At 47.9% G+C, this 386-nt stretch overlaps 1 protein-coding gene across 1 annotated transcript in view; it reads right to left on the bottom strand.

Annotated features, from left to right (window-relative positions):
• Positions 1-68: 68 nt before the first annotated feature.
• Positions 69-386, bottom strand: part of LOC118337327 (tyrosine-protein kinase receptor TYRO3-like) — a gene marked incomplete at its 3' end in the record, with an annotated part of 1,707 nt that continues 1,389 nt past the window's right edge. Inside the window, 1 exon segment of the mRNA XM_035674297.1 lies at positions 69-252. Within this exon segment, the coding sequence (XP_035530190.1) occupies positions 69-252 (184 nt within the window).

Consider the following 386-nt stretch of genomic DNA (forward strand, 5'->3'; position numbering starts at 1 on the left):
AATAATTTTGTTCAGTGTATTTATGTATTGATGTATTGATGTATATATTGATCTATGTATTGAGAAACCTGTGGTAAGTCTCCCAGTGCTGCTCTCCCAGTGTGATGAACATCTGGTCGGTGCTGTAGAGTTTCTCTCCGTCCTTCATCCACACGATGTCCGGCTCTGTCACTCCCTGAACGGCACAGCCCAGCCTCGCAGCGTTCCCCTGAGACACCGTCAGATTGGACGGGTGCTTCGTGAACAACACGCCTGCTAGAGGAAGAGGAGGAGGTTCACATACAAGAGAGGACAACATCAACAACCAGTTTCCACTCAGGTTCTTCATGAAAAATATCTTCAATACTGAACCAGGAAACCCTGTGGGCCCTGAACACACCTCCCTG

Source organism: Morone saxatilis, unplaced genomic scaffold (genome assembly GCF_004916995.1).
Source record: "Morone saxatilis isolate NCDOM2014 unplaced genomic scaffold, NCSU_SB_2.0 Contig3, whole genome shotgun sequence".
Classification (NCBI taxonomy): domain Eukaryota; kingdom Metazoa; phylum Chordata; class Actinopteri; family Moronidae; genus Morone; species Morone saxatilis.